General features: G+C 46.8%; 1 protein-coding gene across 3 annotated transcripts in view; it reads right to left on the reverse strand.

Moving 5' to 3' along the window:
- Positions 1-19,199, reverse strand: part of FXN (frataxin) — a 48,818-nt gene extending 29,619 nt beyond the window's left edge. For 2 of the 3 annotated variants that reach the window (XM_009188898.4, XM_009188897.4), the window contains exons 1-2: positions 18,517-19,029; positions 7,719-7,816 (exon numbers count right to left, since the gene is read on the reverse strand). In XM_009188898.4, the coding sequence (XP_009187162.1) occupies positions 7,719-7,816; positions 18,517-18,681 (263 nt within the window). In that variant the 5' untranslated portion in view covers positions 18,682-19,029. Of the gene's footprint in view, positions 1-7,718; positions 7,817-18,516 lie in introns of all 3 variants that reach the window. The other variant, XM_003911781.5, reaches the window with a different exon arrangement.
- Positions 19,200-19,436: the final 237 nt, after the last annotated feature.

Raw genomic sequence — 19,436 nt, forward strand, 5'->3', positions numbered from 1 at the left:
GGATTACAGGTGTGAGGCACCATGCCCGGCCCAAAGTAAAAATTTAAACAGCACGGAAAGGGTTACAGAAAGAAGCAGGCAGCCCCCATTCCCAGAAGCAACTACAAATAATAGTCCTTTCTGGGCCAGGTGGCAAGGTGGCTCATGCCTGTAATCCCAGCACTTTGGAAGGCCGAGGTGGGTGGCTCACCTGAGGTCAGGAGTTCGAAACTAGCCAGGTCAATATGGCGAAACCCCGTATCTATTAAAAATACAAAAATTATCATGTCCTTTGCAGGGACATGGATGAAGCTGGAAATCATCATTCTCAGCAAACTAACACACGAACAGAAAACCAAACACCACATGTTCTCACTCATAAGTGGGAGTTGAACAATGAGAACACATGGACACAGGGAGGGGAACATCATACACTGGGGCCTGTCGGGGGGGTGGGGGGCAAGGGGAGGGAGAGCATTAGGACAAATATCTAATGCATGAGAGGCTTAAAGCCTAGACGACGGGTTGATGGGTGCAGCAAACTACCATGGCACACGTTTATCTATGTAATAAACCTGCACATTCTGCACATGTATCACAGAACTTACAGTATAATAATAATAATAAATTAGCTGGGTGTGGTGGCGTGACCTTGTAGTTCCAGCTACTCGTGATGATGAGGCACAAGAATTGCTTGAAACCAGGAGGCAGAAGTTGCAGTGAGCTGACATCGTGCCACTGTACTCCAGCCTGGGTGACAGAGCGAGGCTGTCTCAGGAAAAAAAAAAAAAAAGTCTTTTCTGTATCCTTCTATCTGCATATTCTTTTTAATATACAAATGAAGCATTTTGCATTTTTTCACTTAATTGTGTCTTAGAAATTTGCATTTTTTCACTTAATTATGTCTTAGAAATTGTTCTATATTAGCACCTATGGATTTTTATAATATTTAATTTTATGTTATTTATCCAGTCCTCTTTAGCTGGACATGAAGGATGCTTCCATTGCTTTTGTTATTAAAATTTTGCTTTTGCCCAAAATTTTGTTGGGCAAATCACAAAGTGGGAGAAAATATTCATATTACATACATCTGAAAAATGATTCATCCAGAACATATAAAGAACACCAGCTGGGCGCAATGGCTCACGCCTGTAATCCCAGCACTTTGGATGGATGAGGTGAGTGGATCACTTGAGGTCAGGAGTTCGAGATCAGCCTGGCCAACATGGTGAAACTCTGTCTCTACTAAAAATACAAAAATTAGCCGGGCGTAGTGGCAGGTGCCTGTAATCCCAGCTACTTGGGGGCCTGAGGCAGGAGAATCACTTGAACCCGGGAGGCGGAGGTTGCAGTGAGCTGAGATCGCGCCACTGCCCCCTCTACTCTACCCTGGGTGACAGAGTGAGTGAAACTCTGTCTCAAAGAAAAAAAAAAAAAAAAGAAGACCTACAAATAAATAAGAAAAAGAAAAATCAACAGAAAAAAATGGGCAAAATACTTGAATAGATTTCATAAATAAAAGATACCCAAATGCCCAATGAACACATAAAAAGGTGTTCAACTTTGTTAATCTTCAGGAAAATGGAAATTAAAAAATCACACTGAGATGCCACCAGAATGGTTAAAATGTAAAAGGGCGGGAACCCTCGTAGCACCAGTGATGAAAGAGAGAATTTAATGCGGGTGATGTTGGGAAAGATTTTTGTTCAGAAGTATGCCCAGTGCCACACTATGGAAAAGGGGGCAAGCACAAAACTGAGCCAAATCTCCATGGTCTGTCTTTTTGGGCAGAAGACAGGTCAGGTCGTTGGATTCCCTTACACAGACGCCAATAAGAACAAAGGCATCACCTGGGGAGAGGACACACTGATGGAGTATTTGGAGAATCCCAAGAAGTACATCCCTGGAACAAAAATGATCTTTGCCAGCATTAAGAAGAAGGCAGAAAAGACAGACTTGGTAGCTTATCTCAAAAAAGCTACTAATGAATAATAATTATCCACTGTCTTATTTATTACAAAACAGAAATGTCTTATGACCCTTTTATGTGTACCATCATTTAACAGACCTCATAAACCAGAATTCAGATCATGAATGACTGACAGAATATGTTTGTTGGGCAGTCCTGATTTAACTAAGACTGGCTTGTGGTTAAATGAGTATGTTCGGTGTTTTGAATTTTAATGGTAATTCTGGGCCTGGTGCGGTGGCTCACGCCTGTAATCCCAGCACTCTGGGAGGCTGAGGCAGGCGGATCACCTGAGGTGAGGAGTTCAAGACCAGCCTGAACAATATGGTGAAACCCTGTCTCTACTAAAAATACAAAAATTAGCTGGGCTTGTAGTGCACGCCTATAGTCTCCAGCTGCTTGGGAGGCTGAGACAGGAGAATCGCTGAATCCGGAAGGCGGAGCTTGCAGTGAGCTGAGGTTGCGCCACTGCACTCCAGCCTGGGTGACAGAGTGAGACTCCGTCTCAAAAAAAGAGAGAGAAAAAAAAAAAAAAGGCTGGGTGTGGTGGTTCATGCCTGTAATCCCAGCATTTTGGGAGGCTGAGGCAGGTAGATCACCTGAGGTCAGGAGTTCGAGACCAGTCTTGCCAACATGGTGAACCCTCGCCTCTACTAAAAATATACAAATTAGCTGGGCATGGTGGGGCGAGTCTGTAATCCCAGCTACTCGGGAGGCTGAGGCAGGAGAATCGCTTGAATCCAGGGGGCGGAGGTTGCAGTGAGCTGAGGTGGCGCCACTGCACTCTAGCCTGGGCAACAAGAGCAAAACTCTATCTCAAAACAAAAAACAAAACAAAACAAAACAAAAACACAAAAAAACCCAAGTTACTCTGATTCAGTAAATACTATCATTGTTTATTCCTTCTAAAGATATGATCAGATTTCATTAGTAATGTTCAACTTTTCACAAAGATGATGAATGCCATCTTAAAATCTATTGGAGATTTTTTTATATTTAGACTTATGTAACTGGTTATGTAAATATATTTAAATACTGGAGGAAATTCCTTCACTGTCTCAGAACCCAGCAAGATTCACCTGTATTTTGTGTTCATTTGCCTCTTAAAGGCAAGGGCTGAAGATAAGGTAGCAATGTCAACTTTATATTTTTGGCCTTAACTGTGCCAATCCAATTAGAATTTTCTGTATCTAAAATGGGTCATTTTACTTACTGAAAGACATTTTAGTGTGGTTTATGTGTAATATCAAAAAAAGATTATTTAACACTTCTCACATTAAAGAAAAAAAAAGAAAAGAAAGAGACAGATCGTATCAAGAGCTGGCCATGGGCTGGGTGCAGTGGCTCATGCCTGTAATACCAGAACTTTGGGAGGTCAAGGGAGAAGGATCACTTGAACCCAGGAGTCTGAGACAACGTAGAGACCCCATCTCTACAAACAAATTAAAAAAACTAGCTGGGTGTGGCACATGCCTGTAGTTCTGGCTCCTCAGGAGCCTGAGGTGGGAGGGATCACCCAAGCCAGGGAGGTCAAGGCTGCGGTGAGCTGTGATGGCGCCATTGCATTCCATCCTGGGTGACAAAGTGAAACCCTGTCTTTACAGTAAAATAAAAGAAAAGAAAACAGAGCTGGCCAAGAAAAGAAGCAACTAGACTTTTCAGATACTGCTGATAGGCAAGTAAGTTGGACAATCACTTTGGAAAACTGTTGGACAGTATCTACTAAAGTTGAATGCATTTACATGCTATGACCCATCAGTTCCACTCTTAGGGGCTACACCCAACAGAAATGTGTGCCCAGGTGCACCAAAAGACATGTACTACACTAAAATATTTGTATCATAACTATCCTATAGCCCCAAACTGGAAACTGTCCAAGTACTCCTTTGTAATACCATAGATAAATAAATTATGGTATATTCATACAATGGAATACTACACTGCAAAATAGAATTGTCTATAGGAATCGTATGGATGAATCTCACAAACATCATTGTGATAGAAAGAAATACACAAGTATACACAAACATGTTTATACTTAATGAGACAGTTTATATAAAGTGAAAAAACAGGCAGAACTAACCTATGCTATTGGTAATCAGAATAGTTAAACTCTGAGGGGTTAATGACTAGAAGGAAGAGAGGGAGGGGTTAATGGCTAGAAGTGAGCAGGCAGCTTGCTTGCAGCGGCTGGTAACATTCTATGTCTTGAGCTTACAGGGTATGTTCACGGGACTGCTCAATTTTTTGCAAATTCATCAAGCTGTATGCTCATGACTGGACACATTTCCTTATAGATACTATTTTTCAAATTTAAAATTACTTTAAATCCACAGAGACAGAAAGTAGATTAGTGATTGCTGGGTTTTAGGGAAAGGCGGAATGGGGGAGTGACTGCTAATACGAATAGGGTTTCCTTCCGGAGTAATGAAAATGTTCCAGAATTAGATAGTGGTGATAGCTGCACAACCTTGTGAATATACTAAAAACGCTTGCATTATACATTTTAAAATGGTGAGTTTTATGACATGTAAATTATAACAATAAAAGTATTATTATAATAAATACCCTTGTAAGAGCTTTTGTGCCCCTGTGAGGATATATTAATATCTGTAGGTTATAAGATATGTAACAGACAACTCCACTATCTGAAAGTTTCCAAGGGGCCTAAAGTAAGACACCAGGGGCTGCTAGACAATTACTGTAAGACATACAGATTTGCCATATGACCCTCTTCCCCACCCAGTCCATCACCCACTTCCAGGATACAATGTGGGGAAGGCTACCTGACTGGATTGGTGAGGAGATGTCCTTTAAAAGGAGTGGTTGGCCTGATAGCGTGTGTTTTGAGAGTGAGCTGGAGAGAAAGGGTGTGTTTTGAGAGTGAGCTGGACAGATAGGGTGTGTTTTGTGAGTGAGCTGGACAGATAGGTTGTGTTTTGAGAGTGAGCTGGAGAGAATGGGTAGGAGAGGTTGGTTGACATGTGTTGAAGAATTTGAGAAACATAAAGACACAACCGACTTTATACCTGACAGTTATAAAGTCCAAAGTGAAGAGGTTGGAAGGTGCTACCTGCCAGCAGAGAGCTGGGCCCTGGCAGAAGTAGGCTGTCTTCCTACACATGGCAGGTCAAGGGTGTGCTTCCCACAGGCCAGAGGGAGCTGGACTTGGGGCATCCTGCAAGGGCCCTATGCAACCTCCCAGACTGCCAGAAGGAGTAAGGAGAAAGCGACAGAGAGTCTGTTGGGGGAGGAATGCTGGAAGCCGAGGCTGGAAATGGATGCCACCAAAGCAAAAAACTCAAACATGCAGCATGCTGTGCCCCTTTGAGACTGTGGCAAAGTCAATGAACAGACACCGCAGGCTGGGAGGTTCAGAGGCTCTTCAGACCTTATGAGCCATGCAAAGCTCTCTGGAAATCTGAGTCTCAGAAAACCTGGAGGGCCAACTGTAAGCCTACTGAGCATATAGCTCTGGGGACAGTTAGAATGTTCCTGAATACGGGTGGCTTCTTATTGTTTTTAATAGATGTGACAAGAAAAGAGTAAGCCAGCAGATGGAATGAAATGGAGCATTGGAAATAAAAGGCTGCACAAACGTGGAAAGTCAAAGGGAGAATCTAAGGCTTTTTTTTTCTTTTTCTTTTTTTGAGATGGAGTTTTGCTCTTGTTACCCAGGCTGGAGTGCAATGGCATGATCTCGGTTCACTGCAGTCTCTGTCTCCCGGGTTCAAGCGATTCTCCTGCCTCAGGCTCCCAAGTAGCTGGGATTACAGGTGCCCGCTACCACGTCCGGCTAATTTTTTGTATTTTTAGTAGAGACAGGGTTTCACCATGTTGGCCAGGCTGGTCGTGAGTGAACTCCTGGCCTCAGGTGATCTGCTCGCCTTGGCCTCCCAAAGTGCTGGGATTACAGGCATGAGCCACTGCACTCAGCCAGAGAAGCTAAGGCTTTGAACAGCAAAGGCTTCCCATTGAGCCAAAACAAGAGACCCAGTCCAGCTGCAAAACACAGGCTGAGGGCATTGCTGGTCTCCAATCTTATTGTTTAACATGACCTCATGGTACCTGCCCTTAGGCTGAGAGAGCTGGGCATGGGGGCATGCAAGGAGATAAGGCAGCCTGAGGCTCCCATCTAGGGAGGAAATTTGGATGTGGTTCCTGGCACATAGGACTGCCTGAAAGTGAATAGATCAGAAGCCTACTTTTGGGAGAAGCCTACTCTCAAAGAAAAACGAGTCTGGGTTGGGCGCGGTGGCTCATGCCTGTAATCCCAGCACTTTGGGAGGCCGAGGTGGGTGGATCACCCGAGGTCAGGAATTTGAGACTAGCTTGGCCAACATGGTGAAACCCCGTCTCTACTAAAAATACAAAAATTAGCACGGTGTGGCGCTGCATGCCTATAGTCCCAGCTACTCAGGAGGCTGAGGCAGGAGAATTGCTTGAACCCGGGGGGCGGAGGCTGCAGTGAGCCAAGATTGCACCACTGCACTCCAGCCTGGGTCACAGGGTGTGATTTCATAAAAAACAAAACAAAACAACAGAGAGACAGAAAAAAAAATGAGTCTGGCCTGAAATAGCTGATTGGAGTCTTAAAACAGCCTGTGGAACCCCAAACTGTTATCAGCAGGAAGTGGGCTGTGAAGGCTGCTCACCCCTGAGGAGGGCACCCTTCCCACTGCCTGCCTCCCCTGTGGCCAAGGAAAATAACAGACAAGGAGGAGAAGGAAGAGCCCCCTGGGAAGCTGAAGCAGGGATTTTGGAGGAACATGCTCCTCTGCCAGGGTAGAGGTTGACCCAGTGCTGCCCAGCAAGTCTCCAGGGCTGCGGGTGGTCAGCACTGTGCCTCTTTTCTGAATGGAGTTACGGCTGCAGTTATCCTGCCCCTCTCCATTGTGTGTGTCTGTGTGTGTGTGCGCGTGTGTGTGTGTCTGTTTGTGTCTGTGTGTAGGTTTTGAAGAAGCCATTACTAAAGCTGACAGAGAGGAGACTGCATGTCACCTGGAAATCTCGGACTTGGAGGTGGCTGTGGTGACCACATGGGCATCGGTTGGCTCTCTTGGGGCTGGGGATAAATGCATCTGAGTGTGGAAGGAGGGTCCATGCAGATACTGGTTGGCAGGGGGTAGACTGTAGCCGTGCCTGACAGCTTTCCATGGGGAATGCAGTGCTGGCTTCTTCCAGGGCACTCCCTAGACTATATTTCCCAGCCTCCCTTACAGTTAGCTAAGTCCACGCCACTAAGTTCTTCCCACCAGATTGTGAGTGAGGAACAAATGCCACTTCCAGCCCTTCTGTGCTTCTAGCCCTTTCTGGCAAATGGAACTTGGATAAAGTGAATGAGACTCAGCAATGCAGAAGATGGTAAGGCACTGACAGATGAGGACCAAACTGGAAGCTGGAATGAGTGTAGTTCCTAATTCACTTCACAAGGTATGCCAACCTTGTACTGCCCAGAGAGGAGGACACAAACATTATCGGTGTGAGCCATTAAATATTTGGGTCTATTTATGATAGCAGCATGGCTTGCCCTAACTATTAGTATACTGAATAAAATAATATTGAAACTCTGGAAACAACCTGAATGTCCAACAATAGGGGATGGGTTAAATGGATTATGTCGCATCCATACGATCTAATACTATTTCATTAAAAAGAATGTGGTGGATACTCAGTCACATTGCTGCTCAGGAAGAAAACCAGGTTCTAATGGGAGAGGGAGGGAAGGAGGGAGGAAGATACCTATGAAGTGGAAGATGTTTTATCTTACCCTGGGTGGCCCAAAGTTCCCGATTTCCTCAAATTCATCAAATAGACACTCTGCTTTTTGACATTCTGAATCTGGTTGAGGCCACGGAGGTTCGAACTCTGAAAGCCAAAGTTAAGAAGTACATTACTATTTTCAGTGAATTATAACCCATTAATGCATAATTTATATATTGCTACTTCTACATTCAAGAGTGCCTATAACCGGGTGCTCCACTTTTTCTAAGAAAAAGGGAATATGTTACTTTTCTTAAAAAAAAAATCTCCTCTCCTCTCTTCTCCTCTCCCCTGGTTCTCGGTTTCCTACTTAGCCCTTCAGAAATGCAAATACAACCTTTCACCTCCCCTCACCACACATTCCCTGCAGGGCCAGCTTTTCTATCTGTGTGCTCTTCCAGAGCACAGATCTCTCCCCCGCTTGCCAGCAGATTTGCAGACCAAAGCAAACCCACCACAGAACTTTCCCCTCCAGTGGGTGGTGGCCTGGAACTTCCACCCTCGGGGGTTGCCTCAGGACTCTCTTTCCCTAGGAGGGCATATTGAAAGCATGCCCACTTGGCCACTGCTACAGCTTATTTCTAACCAGGAAGGTGCCAAGTCAACTGTCTTGTAGAGTAGGCACAGAACTAGCAGAGGGACCCCCCTACTTGCCCTTGCACACTTCCCCCCTTACCCTGTAAAAGTGTCTACTTTCTGCTTCAAAGGGGAAGCAGCACTTTTAAAGAAAGGCAGGACGCTTTGTACCCTTTACCCAAGCTAGTTTCGGAATAAATTCACTTTTTTTGGTACCAGGCCTTGCTGTTGTTACTTGGACTCTGCATCCGGTGAACAACTAACCTGCATTTTGGTTACATAATCATGCTAAAGTGTTTTTTTTTTTTTTCTGGTTTTTGTTTTTCGTTTTTGAGATGAAGTCTCACTCTGTCACCCAGGCTGGGGTGCGGTGGCACAATCTTGGCTCACTGCAACCCCGGCCTCCCGGGTTCAAGTGATTCTCGTGCCTCAGCCTCCCGTGTAGCTGGGACTACAGGCGCCCGCCACCACACTCGATTTTTTGTATTTTTAGTAGAGACAGGGTTTCACCATGTTGGCCAGGCTGGTCTTGAACTCCTGGCCTCAAGTGATCTGCCTTCCTCAGCTTCCCAAAGTGCTGGGATTACAGGTGTGAGCCACCGCACACAGCCCTATGTTAAAGTTTTTTAGGAATATTTCTTAGGATTTTTTTTTTTCACCTTTTAGTGCATTACAGTGAGGTCTTCCTGTGTCTCTCTAAGCCCGTGTTGTCCAATAGGCTAGCCAACAAGCCACATGTAGCTATTTACATTTAAATTTAATGAGGTAAAATAAAGTCAGCTCCTCAACTGCACCACCAGTTTCAAGAATCCTGTGGCTACATGTGGCTAGTGGTGCAGACACAGCATTTCCATCACATCAGGAAGGTCTGCAGGGCAGGGCTACTGCAGGCTGTTCAGGTTACAGAGTGGTTAGCAGGAGGCTGGGAGGCATCCACAATGCTCTTAAAAGGTCACTAAGAGAAGCAACAGGAAATAGTAAGAGGCAGAAGCCTGCTGAAGTCCAGAAGATTGGCTCTGACTGCTGACTGCTGTCTGACAGATCTTATTAGCAAGATCTGCAGGAGAGAATGTGACCTGTTGATTTTTTTTTAGTCCCTAACTGCTGAGCATCCAGGCAACAGGGTCTGAGTTGATTACCACCAGCTCTGCTGACCAGCTGGGGAGATGAGGGAAATAATCAGACAAGAGCCAGTGGGGCAGAAGAGTGGTGCAGCTGGAGTGGAGAGATGCAGGGGAGTTGATGGAGGGAGGCGGGGGTGGCCTGGGTCTTGCCAAGGACCTCAGCTGGACCTCCTCCTGGGAAGGCACTGAAGGGCTTTAAGAGATTGGAGATAAGATTTACATTCTCCAAAGGTCACTGGTTGCCATGGAGAGAAGAGGTGAGAGACTGTTACTGCTCTTGAGCCAGCAGTGCCCCTAGCAAACTCAGAAAAGGGAAGGCAGAAGGCACAGGGCTGGGAAGTGAGTGGAGAAGGAAACGGGCTGGTGGACAGTGGAGTGGGAGGTTAGGGCAGAGCGCAGACCTTAGAAACACATGGCTCTGAAGAAGTGAGAGGGCAGCCATGATAACCACTGTTAGAGCTATCGCACATTCTAGAGTGTTCACCGTCTGCTTGACACTGCTCTCAGCCTTTACATAAATGGACTCAGTCCTCATTACAATCCTGTGAGGGACGTACTCTTATTACAATCCTTATTCTCAATAGCTATGTGCTACAAAGTTGCCATAAACACTCAACGAGCAAATTATTTATAGGAGAAATACAAGGCCACGACCTCCATAAGCTGCTGGTTACAACATTGTTACCAATCGATCAATATATAACCTTATTTCTGTTTAAAGACACCTTATGAAATATATAGTTGATTCATTAACACTGATCTTGGCTGGGCATGGTAGCTCACACCTGTAATCCCCGCACTTTGGGAGGCCAAGGTGGGAGGATTACCTGAGCTGAAGAATTTGAGACCAGCCTGAGCAACATAGAGAGACCTCATTTCAACTTGAAAAATAAAAAACATGAGGCTAGGCATTGTGGCTCATGCCTATAATCCCTGCACTTTGGGAGGCAGAGGCGGGTGGATCACCTGAGGTCAGGAGTTCAAGACTAGCCTAGCCAACATGGTGAAACCCCGTCTCCACTAAAAACATAAAAATTAGCGAGGTGTGATAGCATGTGCCTGTAATCTCTGCTACTCAGGAGGCTGAGGCAGGAGAATTGCTTGAATCCGGGAGGTGGTGGTTGCAGTGAGCCAAGATCGCACCATTGCACTCCAGCCTGGGCGATGAGCAAAATTCCACCTAAAAAAAAAAAGAAATAACATCTGGGTGTGGTGGGGTGCACCTGTAGTCCCAGCTACTCAGGAGGCCGAACCAGAGACGTAGAGGCTGCAGTGAGCTATGATTACACCACTACACTCCAACAGCCTGGGCAACGAGGGAGATCCTGTCTCAAACAACAGCAACAAATTAATTGACCTCAGGACAACAACACCTTAACTCATGCCTGACAAAGCTTCTCTAACACACGCATTTTCTCTGTAACTAACATTATAGCCTCCTCGTGCTGAACTTTGCACTACACTTAAAGACAATTTTAACAGAGAAATCACCAGAAAAGAGCATAAAAATGTGAAAAACATGGCATTAACCAGACTGTGAAAAGGACATTCTTTACACTATGACAGCTGAAATAAGAAGGCAGGGCAGCACTTTGTCGAACCTTGGCTGGGAACATGAGCCTGGAGGAGCTCACATTTTTTTGCCGCTCTGCACACATCTTTGAAACGACCACAAAAGGGCCAGGGGTACTGATTTTGGGGGAACAGATTTTAGCAAGTGGGCAAATTCACAAGTAGAGAATCTTAACGAATCAGGATCAACGATTGTGTTTTACAGATGAGGAAACTGACGCACCAAAGGGTAACTTGCTTACACAGATACAGAGACATTAAGTGGCAGAGCTGGGATTGAACCCAAGCTGTCTGGCCCCAGAGTGTGTGCACAGTGGAAGGAATTGTTTTCCCAGCAATCAGAGCAGTGCTCAAAACATCCAAGGACAAGCATCTGAGAATGTCAGGCGCACCTCGGGGAAGTTCCCGAATCTCCAGGATCCTGGCCCCTCAAACCTTAGTTGTCTTAGTTGCTGATACCTTCACAATAGCTGTTTTTGTTTGTGTGTGTGTGTTTTTAATTTAATAGAGATTTGATGGTTGTTATTGGTGGGAGGTTTGGTCAAATGTAGGTTACTCATTCAAAAGCACAAGTTAAAGTCTTTCTTCGGCTGTTTTTAATCATAAAAAAGAACCATTGCCAAATACTCCTTGCTTGATATCCTACCTGCTTTTGTCAGTTTAATATTCCTTGGGCAACTGCTAAATCTTTTGGAACCTCAGTTTACTCCTCTGAAGGATCATGGTACTCACAACAAACGTCAAAACCGTGAGCATAAAACAAGAGAACAGAAATACCCCAAGTACAGAGCCTGAGGGTGTTCAGGCTCTGTACAAAAGCATGGAGACCTAGGTCAGAGGCAAACGTCGGCCTCTGCCTGAGGGAGGCTCCATTCTGTTCTGCTTGAGGGAGGCAAAGCTTGGAGGTCAAGGTCATAGGATGAGTGTTTTCTTTCTTTTTCCTTTTTTTTTTTTTTTTTTTTTTTTTTGAGACGGAGTCTCACTCTGTCACCTAGGCTGGAGTGTAGTGGCATAATCTCGGCTCATTGCAACCTCTGCCTCCCGGGTTCAAGCGATTCTCCTGCCTCAGCCTCCTGAGTAGCTGGGATTACAGGCATGTGCTACCATGCCCAGCTAATTTTTATATTTTTAGTAGAGGCGAGTTTTCACCATGTCGGCCAGGCTGGTCTTACTCCTGACCTCATGATCCACCCACCTTGGCCTCCCAAAGTGCTGGGATTATAGGCGTGAGCGACTGCACCTGGCCAGGATGAGTGTTCTTTCTAAAGCCACCCAGTGGCCACCTCTCCTTCTAACTCCAGGTCACCCGTGAGCCCTTGGACCACAAGTCATGGTAGGCTTGCCTAGCTTGAGTCTTCAGATGTGTGTGCTCGCTCACACAGTGCCAGCTCATGGGATGCATTTGAGGAAATAGTAGTTTCTGGGCCTAAAGTCTCAGGCCCATGGGTCAGGAACCACTTGACCCAATCGTTGCCCATCCCCTGGTAAGGACTGGCCTGGGTGGCCAGCAAGGAGCCCAGCTTTCCTTCCCAGGTGTCCCCTTGTCGCCCCCAGCCCCGTGAAACCACAGCACTTCAAGAGTGAATCAGGACTTATGCCTCGCAGGGGGAGGATGAACTGGTACAACCACTTTTGGCATCAAATGAGTTGACTATTTATTGGCTGGCCCTTTGCCCAGCAATTCCATTCTAAGAAATTCACCTGAAAGGAACTTCTGTCCATGCACAAGAACAGTCACAGCAGCACCATCATAACAGAACACTGCAACCAACCCAATGTCACCTAAAGGAGCCCGGGGAGAGTGTGACATAGAGTGTGATATATTCACCCAACTGGACACTATCCAGCAGTAAAAGCAAATAAATGACAACTGCATGCATCCATACAGATGATGCTCAAAAACAGTGTTGAACAAAAGGGGGCAAGCCACAGCAGAACAGATACGGCAGAACAGCTTGTATATAAACAATACATGGATTGGGGGAGATACAGAGGAGGTCAAACTCTAAGAAAAGGAGCGCATGATTAACAGAATTCGGGCTGGCAGATTCCTCTAGGGAGGATGGGGCAGTGATGGGGTGAGGACAAGGGCCTCCTGAGGAAGAAGTAAATTCTATCTTTTAACCTGGTGTCAGGGATACAAGTATTTGTTATTTGTCTTAGTCTGGGATGCTATAACAAAACACCAGCCACTGCGTGGCTTATAAACAATAGAAATGTGCTTCTCAGAGTCCTGGAGGGTGGGAAATCCAAGATCAATGCACCAACAGCTCTGGTGTCTGGCGAGGGCCAGTTTCCCGGTTCATAGATGATGCCTTGTCACTGTGTAAGGGTGAACAAGCTCTGTTGGGCTATTTTAGAAGGGCACTAATCCCAATCATACGGGCTCCACCCTCATACCTCATCACCTCCCAAGGGCCCCACCTCCTAATATCACTTCAGTGATTAGGTTTTAACATATGAATGATGAGGTGACACAAACATGCAGACCATAGCATTTATTATTAGTTTTTAAGCAGTATAAATATTTACTTATTTATTTTTCTGAGACAGAGTGTCGCTCTGTCGCCCAGGCTGGAGTACAGTGGTGCCATCTGCAAGCTCACTGCAAGCTCTGCCTCCCGGGTTCACACCATTCTCCTGCCTCAGCCTCCCAAGTAGCTGGGACTACAGGCGCCCGCCACCATGCCCGGCTAATTTTTTCTTTTGCATTTTTAGTAGAGACGGGGTTTCACCGTGTTAGCCAGGATGGTCTCAATCTTCTGACCTTGTGATCCACCCACCTCGGCCTCCCAAAGTGCTGGGATTACAGGTGTGAGCCACCGTGCCTGGCAGCAGTATAAATATTTATATATCCTTTTCTATGTGGAAACTTGTGTAAATTGTCTGCAAGACAATAAAAATGATTTGAAAGTGAGTGAGGGTATAACCTGCTTGTTAGGCCTAAAGCCAAAAGGTCATAGGATCACAGGTGATGGTCTTGTCCTTCTAGGAAAATAGATGTCTAAAAGCTGTCCAAGGCATGCAGAAGTGGATGCCACAGGAGCTTATTGAGTTATTTAAGAGGCAGCATGCTATGGTTTGAATGTCTGTCACCTCTGAAACTCATGTTGAAACTTAATTCTCAATGTGGCAGTATTGAGAGGTGGGGCCTTTAAGAGGTGACTGGGTCATGAAGGTTCTTCCCTCAAGAATGGATTAATCCATTCATAGATGAATGGGTTATCATGGGAGTGAAACTAGTTAGGCTTTATGAGAAAAGAAAAGAGGTAACACAGTCAGCCCCTTACCATATGACGTCCGTGCCGCCTCAATACTCTGCAAAGTCCCTACCAGCAAGAAGGGACTGCACCTTGGACTTAGCCTCCAGAGCAGTAAAAAAATCATTATTTTACCATACAAATTGCCCAGTTTCAGGTATTCTGTTACAAGCAACAGAAAATGGACTAAGACACATCCAGTTATCTCCTCCTGGAAGCTGTCTCCAGTATTTAAGAGGAAACATTAAAGACGCAGCCCCTGTCACATCCCTCCATCAAAAAAACACAGGCTGCCTTGTGGAACCAGAGTCCTTCTCAGCCTCTGGATAAGTAAGGTTGGGGCTGGGGACTTTGGGGTTGTGCTCTTAAAAGCCATTTCTGTGGATTCCTGGTTCTGCTGAGTAGCCAGATTTGAGAACCAATGATCAGGCACTAAATACGCTGTTCCACGTGGTGGTCACCAGCCCCCGTGGCTACTGAGCACTAGAAATGTGGCTAATGGGACTGAGGACCTGGATTTTCGACTTTATTTAATTTTAATTATTTGAGGTGATAATAAAGTAATAACGTTATTAAGAGACTTTTTTTCTTTTTTCCTTTTTTTTTGGAGATGGAGTCTCGCCCTGTCGCCCAGACTGGAGTGCAGTGGTGTGATCTCAGCTCACTGCAACCTCCGCCTCCCAGGTTCAAGCAATTATCCTGCCTCAGCCTCCCGAGTAGCTGGGATTACAGGCGCCCGCCACCACACCCAACTAATTTTTGTATTTTTAGTAGAGACAGGGTTTCACCATGTTGGCCAGGCTGGTCTCAAACTCCTGACCTCAGGTGATCTGCCCATCTCGGCCTCCCAAAGTGCTGGGATTACAAGTGTGAGTGACCACACCCTGTCTAGGAGACATTTAAGTGTGTTTGGAACAACTCGACTATGTGAACCATCATTTTCAATTGTCAATTTTATAAAACTAAATAGAGATCGAGCATTTACTTGGAAATTGTGAATTGAGATATGCTGGAAGTATATGAGTATGAAAGAGTATGTAAGATATCTAATTACTGATTTTTGTGTGTGTGTGACACATTTTTTTGTGTGTGTGACACAAGTATGTAAGATATCTAATTACTGATTTGTGTGCGTGTGTGTGACAGAGTCTCCCAAAATCTCGGCTCACTGCAACGTCCGCCTCCTGGGCTCAAGTATTCTCATGCCTCAGCCTCCTGAATAGCTGGGACTACAGGCACCCACCACCATGCCGAGCTAATTTTTAGTAGAGATGGGGTTTTACCATGTTGGCCAGGCTGGTCTTGAACTCCTGATCTCAGATGATCCACTCCCCTCAGCCTCCCAAACTCCCGGGATTACAGGCGTAAGCCACAGTGCCTGGCCTCATTACTGATTTTTAAAATACTGATTACATGTTGGAACGATAAAATTTTGTATGTACTAGGTTGAATAAATATGTTGTTGAAAATGATTTTTTTTCTTTTTAACTAGAAAATGTAGAATTATGTGTGTGGCTCCCATTCTGTTTCTGTTGAACAGCTGCTCTAGAAGTAGATGTAAGGGATAGAGAAAATGGTGGGGAAGAGGCCTTCAAGTGAACTCAGTTTCTGATGAATTTTGGAGACCAAGGGGACCTTAGGGTCAATCCAGGACAGTCAGGGCTTTAAAATAATTAAACAGGATGGTGGCCCCAGTTGCCACTGCCATCCACCCAACTCCTCAAATACCCAAGATGTGCAAGGGAACTGTGGAACAGACAGGTTAAACAAATGTGATTAATTCAGTATGGAAAAAAGACGCCCAGCTGGTGACAGAGGTTGCTAACCATCTATCCGTAAACCCAGTGTCCACCTCCTGGGTGCCAGCGTCAAGTTGGGTGTGTTTGTCAGTCAACAGCCCTTAACAGCCACCAGGTACCATCCAAAAAACTGTACCACCTCTTGTCATTCTCCTAAATTAAAAACTCTGCTGACTGCCGGATGCAGTGGCTCATGCCTGTAATTCCAGCACTTTGGGAGGGCAAGGCGGGCGGATCACCTGAGGTTGGGGGTTCGAGACCAGCCTGACCAACATGGAGAAACCCATCTCTACTAAAAAATTAGCCTATAATCCCAGCTACTCAGGAGGCTGAGGTAGGAGAATTATTTGAACCCGGGAGGCAGAGGTTGCAGTGAGCCGAAATTGCGCCACTGCACTCCAGCCTGGTGACAGAGCGAGACTCCGTCTCAAAAAAAAAAAACAGAAAAAACAACTTTGCTGACACCCCATGCTGTCCACACAGGCAGGGGTGGAAACCCAACACGCAGCAGCTCAGGTAGTGCACAGAAGCCAAGTAATACATGTCTGCTTTCCTAGAGGGGGTCTAAGGACCATCATGGCCACACGCCTATTTTTCCAGAGATGCTGGGAAATCCATTTTATTTTTTATTTTTATTTATTATAATTATTTTTTGAGATAGATTCTTGCTCTGTCACCCAGGCTGGAGTGCAGTGGGCGATCTTGGCTCAATGCAACCTCCGCCTCCCGGGTTCAAGTGATTCTCCTGCCTCAACCTCCCCAGTAGCTGGGATTACAGGCGCGCGACACCACGCCCGGCTAACATTTCTTTCTTTCTTCTTTTTCTTCTTCTTTTTTTTTTTTGTATTTTTCAGTAGAGACAGTGTTTCACCATGTTGGCCAGGCTAGTCTTGAACTCCTGACCTCAGGTGATCCACCTGCCTAGGCCTCCCAAAGTGCTGGGATTATGGGCATGAGCCACCGCGCCCTGCCAGGAAATCCATTTTCTAAGTCCCAACTTTTAAGCACTGGCAACCAATCCCAAAGCTGCTTCAAACACAATGCGGGCCAAATAACACGTGTAAGTGGGAAGTTTAAGCCTAAAGTACAAACTCCGGGGAGTAACACAAATATGGCTTGGACTTGGCCTGCCTCTTTCATCTCCCCTAATACATGCCCAGCCACTCAGAAGGGATCCCCTTCCGCCTTCCCTGCCTTTGCCCAGAGGGTTCCCTCCTTGTGGAACACCCTCCACCACTTCCTTGGCATCTTCAAGACCCTCATTAAATACCCCGTCCTCCCCTTGAGGAATCTTCCTCGTTCCCTCAGCCATTCTTTGGGTTTCCTCCTTTCAAGTCGTGGCATAACTGGGCCAGATATTTCTTTGTACGCCCAAGGGAAGAAAGGGGAACTAATTTGAAATTCTGAAGACTTTATCTATGTTATTACCATTTAATCCTCACACCAGGTCCGCAAAATGGGCGTCACCTTTATCTTCTCCCTACAGAAAACAAAGCCACGTCTCAGAGAGGTTAGGGGATCCCCCAAGGTCACACAGCTCTGCGGAGTGGGGCAGAATTTGGAATGAAGGTCGGGTCATTTTCCAGAAGCCAGGGCCCCTGCTGCTCTAGCTACTCTGCAGCTCTGAAAGTTTCACCTCGCTCCAGGAAAGCATTTCGTTCAAAAAATCTAGCCTTAAAAATACTAGGTATGGCCGGGCGCGGTGGCTCAAGCCTGTAATCCCAGCACTTTGGGAGGCCGAGACGGGCGGATCACGAGGTCACAAGATCAAGACCATCCTGGCTAACACGGTGAAACCCCGTCTCTACTAAAAAATAAAAAAAACTAGCCGGGCGAGGTGGCGGGCGCCTGTAGTCCCAGCTACTCCGGAGGCTGAGGCAGGAGAATGGCGTGAACCCGGGAGGCGGAGTTTGCAGTGAGCTGAGATCCGGTCACTGCACTCCAGCCTGGGCGACAGAGCGAGACTCCGTCTCAAAAAAACAAACAAACAAACAAAAAAAACTAGGTATGTGCGCGCCCGTGCGCGCCAACACACACATACACACGTTATATATAGATACACACAGACACACACATGATGTGTATGTATATACTAGCAGATACCACCTATTAATATTACTGAAACAAGTTATCGGTGCGAAGTGACAAGCATGGAGACAGCCGCAGACCCCTCGGAACCGGTCCCCTCCACCAGCCTGCCCTGCCTTCGCCCGTGCCGTGCGCTGCAGTCGCACTGCAGGACAAAATGTCCCCTTTTCCATCGGAAAGCAGAAGCCAGTGCAAATGCAACCGGGAGAACTAGAGAAGGGAGTTGCAAGGCCGCTACCGCCGGACCGCCCTGAGACCGAGCAGGGTGAGCTAGACCGGCGCGCGTCCCCGGAGCGTCCACGGCGTGCGCGGCACCTCCCTACGCAGGCGTGCGGCGCGCGGCGCGCGGCGTGCGGCCCGTGGCGGTTCCCGGCGCTGATACTCACGGCGTGGTGGGTTGTGCAGGTCGCATTGATGCCGGTGCGCAGGCCCCGGCGGCTGCAGAGCTGGGCCAACTCTGCTGGCCGCGGGGCCCGGGTGAGGGTCTGGGCCTGGGCCGGGCTGGGGGACGCCAGGAGGCCGGCGACCGCGCGGCGCCCGAGAGTCCACATGCTGCTCTGGGTCTGCCACCCGCTCCGCCCTCCAGGGCGGGGTGCTGCAGCGACCCCTGGTGGCCACTGGCCGCAGGCACTCTTCTGTGGGGAAACAGCCTGAGGTTAGACCTCAGGAAGAACTTCCCAGCTTAGCACTATTCGTGCATTTAACAAAAATGGAGAGCCTGCTTTGTGCAAAGCACGGAGTGCAACCAGGACCCCTGACCCCAGGGAGACTACAGCCTGGTGTCCCGCCGCTTCAAAAATTCTAAACAGGAGGAACTTGGGAGCTCTGTCTTGCTGGGAAGTGGGTGCATGCACGAATTGAGGCTGCTTGGCTGCCGGTATGGGTTTACAGCAGTTGGGTATGTGGGGCCAGGAGACGGATGCCTTGTGTAAATCTGTACTCTGCCCACTTCCTAGCTGTGTGACCAACGGGCAAGTTAATTAACCTCTCTGTGCCTTGTTTATAAAATGCAGTTTATAAAAGTTCCTGCTTCATAGGATTGTGGTAAGGATAAAATGAGTTAAGCCCTGTAAAGTTTTTTTGGACAGGGCATGGTTCCTGTTAAGTGCACAATAAATATTGTTAATGGATTTTGTTTGTTTGTTTATTTTTGAGACGGAGTCTCACTCTGTCCCCCAGGCTGGAGTGCAGTGGTGCGATCTCGGCTCACTGCAAGCTCCGCCTCCCCGGTTCACGCCATTCTCCTGCCTCAGCCTCTCGAGTAGTTGGGACTACAGGCGCCCGCCACCACGCCCGGCTAATTTTT

This window comes from Papio anubis, chromosome 13 (genome assembly GCF_008728515.1).
Source record: "Papio anubis isolate 15944 chromosome 13, Panubis1.0, whole genome shotgun sequence".
NCBI classification, from domain to species: domain Eukaryota; kingdom Metazoa; phylum Chordata; class Mammalia; order Primates; family Cercopithecidae; genus Papio; species Papio anubis.